Raw genomic sequence first — 6,267 nt, 5'->3', positions numbered from 1 at the left:
TGTTCCTTCCCCAGAAGGTGCGCCCAGCAGGGTAAGTAACCCCAACGTGTGTGTGTGTGCTTGTTCATGCGCTTGTGTGTGCATTTCGTGTGTATACAGTACGTGCGTGCTTGTGTGTGAGTGTGTGTTTATGTGACTGGGATGTAAAGTGAGGGGGAAAGAGAGTCTCTTTAAAGAGGAACTCTAAAAAATGTATGTTTTGTTGGAGAGCTGCCATTAATTAAAAAAATAGTGCTAGAATTATTCAAGCGAGTTCAACAGTCGAACAGTGATATTGTTACTTGACTAAGGTCCAATAGAACACTGGTCAGTTTTATGGAGACAATAATAGTATGGTGATATGGGTCCAGTAGGATGGTCATGGGGCTGTCTCTTACTCTGTAGTTAGATATAACCTTGGTGTGTTGGAACTGAGGGAACCGACAGACCAGACTATTAGACAGCTGTGCTCACTCACACTCACTCTGATAATAACAGAAAGAGGGAGGAGTTGAGAGAAGAAATGAGAGATATAGAAGGAGAGAAGAAAGAAAGAAGGAAATAGGGAGGGTACTCTGAGGGGAGCAAGTAAAAAGGGGAACATCTGACTCTGTCTATTTTATTAAAAAGTCTAAATGATTTAAGTGTGCAATAGCCTTTTCTTTATTTTCTTAACCCCTTTACCCAATGGTCTGATAAGAGGTCCGGTTTGAATTTAACGTCCTTCAAAATATGGATGGAAGGAGGGAAGGAGGTAGGAGAGATGCATATCAATTTGTATTTGTTAAGTCGTGCCAATATTACATTTTTGAATTTTAAATAGAGAGGAAGAAAGAGAAAGTGAGGGGAAGAAGGAGAGGGGGAGTGAGAGATGGAGGAGAAGACTGGGGAGTTTGTTGAGAAAACTGTGGTTCTTTGTGTGTTCTGGTCATGTCCGTCCAACCAGCTTCCTTCCTGTGTCCTCTACAGTTCTAAGAAGCAGAACTTTCCGTAGGAGTCAACCGATGAAAGAGAATAGAGTTATGCCACATAGAGCCCAGAAATAATACTCCACTTTGATGTTTTATTCCTCTATTATGGGGAGTCCCACCACGCTCTTTCTGGTATAAATAGCCAGAAAATGGGCTTCTTGTACAATGATCAGAGTCATATTTTACATTAGGTTTTCAGTGTCAGGGAGAAAGTTAATTCATAATAACACATTCAGAAATGTGTTGTTTGGTTGCATTTTCTGTATGACTTATCTGCTGTGTGTTTTTCTCTCTTTTATGTGTGTGTGTGTGTTGTTGTGTGTGTGTGTTGTTGTGTGTGTGTGTGTGTGCAGAGTAAGTCAGTGTCATCGACAGACAGCCAACCGGTGGAGGAGCGCCAGGGCCCGTCGGGGGGGTACGCCTCCTCCCAGGGAGGGGATGCAAAGAGGAGGCGCTGTGATGACAAAGAGCCCCTCCCACCTCACTACGTATGTACGCCATTCAATCAAACCCGCAGTATTAACGGTGTCTCTGACATCACAGGTTAACCGGGGGTCACACTCCTTCTACCAGTCAAATATGTGTTTAACTTGGAAGTGATTGATCACCAAAATAGATAACCCTAGTGAACATGATCTCTCTCGCTCTGTGGAATGAGTGTTCTGATTGACATAAATACACACATCACACCAGTATGAGAACTGCCTCACACATCACATCAGTATGAGAACTGCCTCACACATCACATCAGTATGAGGACTGCCTCACACATCACATCAGTATGAGGACTGCCTCACACATCACATCAATATGAGAACTGCCTCACACATCACATCAGTATGAGAACTGCCTCACACATCACATCGGTATGAGAACTGCCTCACACATCACATCAGTATGAGAACTGCCTCACACATCACATCGGTATGAGAACTGCCTCACACATCACATCGGTATGAGAACTGCCTCACACATCACATCGGTATGAGAACTGCCGAACACATCACATCAGTATGAGAACTGCCTCACACATCACATCAGTATGAGAACTGCCGAACACATCACATCAGTATGAGAACTGCCGAACACATCACATCAGTATGAGAACTGCCGAACACATCACATCGGTATGAGAACTGCCTCACACATCACATCGGTATGAGAACTGCCTCACACATCACATCAGTATGAGAACTGCCTCACACATCACATCGTTATGAGAACTGCCGAACACATCACATCAGTATGAGAACTGCCTCACACATCACATCAGTATGAGAACTGCCTCACACATCACATCAGTATGAGAACTGCCTCACACATCACATCAGTATGAGAACTGCCTCACACATAACATCAGTATGAGAACTGCCGAACACATCACATCAGTAAAGCCTCTCGTAAAGGTAGGTGTTGTGAGCTCTGTTGATCATCAGCCTCTCTGTACTACATAATGGTTGTTTTTTTCCGGTCTGTCTATGTCTAGAAATAGTCTCATCTCCACCGTGGCCCTGATCTGGCTCAATACAATTAGGGGGTGATGTCACTCCACGTGATGTCAATAGGAATATCAGGCCATGATCACATCAAAGCGTTGTTGCCATGGTGACTAAGTGCCATCGCTGTCACCCGTATTCCCAGAGATAAAGAGGGAGGGAGAGAGAGGAGTAAAGCAGTGATATGGCCAAACAGAGTGAGAGAGGTTGTGTGTGCCTGACATAGTGAGGGAGTGAGCTGTGGGCACTGTTCATGTGGTAGAGAATGTTTGTGTTTCTGACATTCTCCTCTCTCCTCTGTCTCACAGGACAGTGATGGAGACAAGAGTGAGGACAACCTGGTTGTGGATGTCTCTAACGAGGTAAGTGTGTTTGTCAACCATCGGCACAGATCTAGGATCAGCTTACCCTGACCCCAGTCAACCATCAGAGAGAGAACGCTAAACTGACCTTAAATCAGCATCCGATACTGCTGCGGAAAAACAAACAATGAGTCATATATAACTACTGTAGCTATACTGGCTGAAACCGGTCCGTATTGACCAGACCCTCCCTAGCCAATAGAACATAGTTCAAATGGAAGTCTCCTCTCTCGAAGACCCTGTTGTTTCACTTCGGCTGGTTAAGTATAGGAGAATAAGACACTTGCGTCGGGATTTTGAAAATAGTGAATAGTATTATATAAGCACATTATTGGGAGCTAGCTTGCTGCTTTTCTCTCCTCTCCTACCGAGTACAGTCTCCCTGCTGAACACACACAACCACATATACACACACACACCTCATGCACACAAACACACACACACACACCCCTCCTTTCATCAGATGGCAGCAGTGTGCTTCCTTTATTTATGCAAAGCCGTTTATGCCCTCAGAATGTTTAAATTCTTTAAATACCTCACGCAGTGTACCAAAATATGTTTTATCTAAGCCTTCTGTGTTTGATACTGCGCAGCACAATGCACAAAAGCAGGAAAGTCTCTTGTGTGATTTGTGAATACAGAACAATTGGAGAATTTGACAAATGTGCTTAATGGGTGTGTGAGAGGGAGTGTCTCTGGTGACTATACTAGAACAGTCTATGGATGTGTGTTCTGCTCTGCTCAGACACAGTAGAAGTGCTGACTGCAGCACACTGGGAGCAGATGGGAATGGTTTTATTTAGGTGGCTGTGGCAGGGAGGTAGACAGTCGGCTGAGTTTGACTTACAGTACCATCCACAGGCCTCATGCACACTTGTGCTTAAACCCTTACAGATACTATAGTAATCTATAATGTCTATAATGTTACATATTTATGGGTTTTTGTTTTTTTCACAGCCAATGTGAAGGCTACTGTCTTCTTGCATGGCTTTTGGGGTGATCTGGTCTCCCATATCTCTCTGTGTGTCTCCAGGAGCCCACATCCCCCGTGGGCAGCCCCCATCACTCCCCCCACGGGAACGGTCTGGACCGGGCCCCCACCCTGAGGAAGGAGTTACCAGGGTCCCCCAGGAGCCCCGGGGAGGCCCCTTCCCCCCAACCACCACACAGCCCCACCCCAGGCAAGGCCAAGGACCCAGCACAGGTATGATACATTCATTGTCAAGCATTAACATGGTGGCCAAAAAAAAAGTTTAAAAGTACTAATTAAAAGTACTTATCACTTGTTTACAGTATCTGTATGGTGGTGCTTCGTTTGACAATATCTATTTACCTCTCTGCAGATGGAGAAGTCTGGGTCGCCGTTGTCTAAGTCGAGCACCCCGTCCCCCTCTCACCGTGAGGCCCTTACCCCTGGCCCCGCCGGCCCCAGTACGTCCTGCCTCCGTCTGCTCAGCAAGGCTGCCTCCTCCGCTGACCCCCTGGGTGAGTCAGACACCCCTGTCTGCCTGCCATGCCCTTTGTCTTTACCCCTGTTATTATACCCTTGCACCCCTGTTAAACCTTCAAATCACCCTACTGTGATCATATAGCCCTGTAATACTATAATTATACCTTCAATCTGATCATAGTACCATTATCCCACACCTACTGTGATGATATGCTCCCGTGGTCCCGTATTGTACTCACATCTGCCATATTCTGCCTAAAGCAATAAAGACGGCATTGTAGCCTATAAGAAACTGAGATGAACTTGATTGTTGACAACACATCTCTAGCAGTTAGACATCACCCTAAGCCTTTCTTACCCGCTGGAATGTAAGGTGTGGTCTCATCTCCCCCTCACCCCCTCCTCCCCTCTCCAGCTCTCCGCAGTCCCCTGTCTGTGCCCCCCGGTTCATACCCAGCTCACTTTGGGGTGGTGTCCCACGCAGGCCTCAACGGGGAGCTGGCTAGTCCCGGGGGCTTCGGGGCTGCCCTGACCCTCTCACCCCAGATCAGCACCTCCGCCGGCGTCTACACCCGCAGCCCCTTGGTGAGTTAGATACCACGCATCACTGGTCTCTCTGTTTAAAACACCTGTCTACAACGGCAGACCTTACTGGCTACATTATCTATAGTCTTTGTCTCTTCCTGGCACTTAATTGATCAATGATGTCTCTAATTCGCCAGTTAGAGCGCACACCTGGTTACCCAGGTCTTAATCAATTAGATTGCTTTCAATTAGAAAGCAAGAAGGAAAACCAGTTGCCTAGAGGATCGAAGATGTGCACCACTCGTTTAAAACAATACATTTTTTATTGATGAAGATGGATTCTTAGTAGTATTTGGTTTGGAAGCTTGTTTTGGATGAATTGTCAAGATTTCACTCAACTTGATGAGATTAGGATTTACTGAGATTAAACTGTTACAACACAGGATGATTCTATTAGTAAACTCCTAATGTCTTGGTCCTCCTAGTCTCTCCAGATGGCGTATGAGTCTCGGTCCCACCTCAGGGCCCCAGGGCTGTCCTCCTCACTGCCTGGTGGATCCTCCGGGGGAAAACCGTACGTCTCTCTTCTCCTCCATCTAAATCTATCCAGACAGAAAGAAAGATGGCTGTTGTTGTTATAGCTGGAGCAAGCCACAAACTCTCCCATCACAAATAACACTCTGTACTAGACGACTATTTCTCAACTTCTAATGCCATTACAGTGTTGACAGTCTTCAAGGTTTTAGCAAGTAGCAAGCACTTCGTTTTTGTAATAATATACAGATGTAGATTGCAGTGGTTGACACTCTGTCCATTCTCTCCCTTCTCCCTCTCTCCAGTGCTTACTCTGTCCATTCTCTCCCTTCTCCCTCTCTCTAGTGCTTACTCTGTCCATTCTCTCCCTTCTCCTTCTCTCCAGTGCTTACTCTGTCCATTCTCTCCCTTCTCCCTCTCTCTAGTGCTTACTCTGTCCATTCTCTCCCTTCTCCCTCTCTCCAGTGCTTACTCTGTCCATTCTCTCCCTTCTCCCTCTCTCCAGTGCTTACTCTGTCCATTCTCTCCCTTCTCCCTCTCTCCAGTGCTTACTCTGTCCATTCTCTCCCTTCTCCCTCTCTCCAGTGCTTACTCTGTCCATTCTCTCCCTTCTCCCTCTCTCCAGTGCTTACTCTGTCCATTCTCTCCCTTCTCCCTCTCTCCAGTGCTTACTCTTTCCACGTCAGTGCGGATGGACAGATGCAGCCTGTTCCTTTCCCTCCGGATGCTCTGCTGGGCCCGGGCATCCCACGACATGCCCGTCAGATCCACACTCTGAACCACGGAGAGGTGGTGTGTGCCGTCACCATCAGCACCTCCACACGCCACGTCTACACCGGCGGCAAGGGCTGTGTCAAGGTGTGGGACATCAGCCAGCCTGGCAGCAAGAGTGCCATGGCACAGCTCGACTGTCTGGTGAGTGGACACACACTTTAAAAGGCTTAACCAAT

The 6,267-nt window shown here is 46.8% G+C and overlaps 1 protein-coding gene across 3 annotated transcripts in view; it reads left to right on the top strand.

Annotated features, from left to right (window-relative positions):
- The window catches only part of LOC139409191 (transducin-like enhancer protein 4), a 78,549-nt gene that overhangs the window by 56,307 nt on the left and 15,975 nt on the right, over positions 1 to 6,267 (top strand). For 2 of the 3 annotated variants that reach the window (XM_071153994.1, XM_071153992.1), the window contains exons 8-15: positions 15 to 31; positions 1,304 to 1,438; positions 2,755 to 2,808; positions 3,842 to 4,012; positions 4,152 to 4,293; positions 4,674 to 4,843; positions 5,269 to 5,357; positions 5,983 to 6,232. In XM_071153994.1, coding sequence (XP_071010095.1) covers positions 15 to 31; positions 1,304 to 1,438; positions 2,755 to 2,808; positions 3,842 to 4,012; positions 4,152 to 4,293; positions 4,674 to 4,843; positions 5,269 to 5,357; positions 5,983 to 6,232 — 1,028 coding nt within the window. The remainder of the gene's footprint in view (positions 1 to 14; positions 32 to 1,303; positions 1,439 to 2,754; positions 2,809 to 3,841; positions 4,013 to 4,151; positions 4,294 to 4,673; positions 4,844 to 5,268; positions 5,358 to 5,982; positions 6,233 to 6,267) is intronic. The other variant, XM_071153995.1, reaches the window with a different exon arrangement.

The sequence above is a fragment of the Oncorhynchus clarkii genome, chromosome 5 (assembly GCF_045791955.1).
Source record: "Oncorhynchus clarkii lewisi isolate Uvic-CL-2024 chromosome 5, UVic_Ocla_1.0, whole genome shotgun sequence".
Taxonomy (NCBI): Eukaryota; Metazoa; Chordata; class Actinopteri; order Salmoniformes; family Salmonidae; genus Oncorhynchus; species Oncorhynchus clarkii.
The sequence above is the reverse complement of the archived record's forward strand: the minus strand, read 5'-3'. Positions and strand labels throughout refer to the sequence as shown.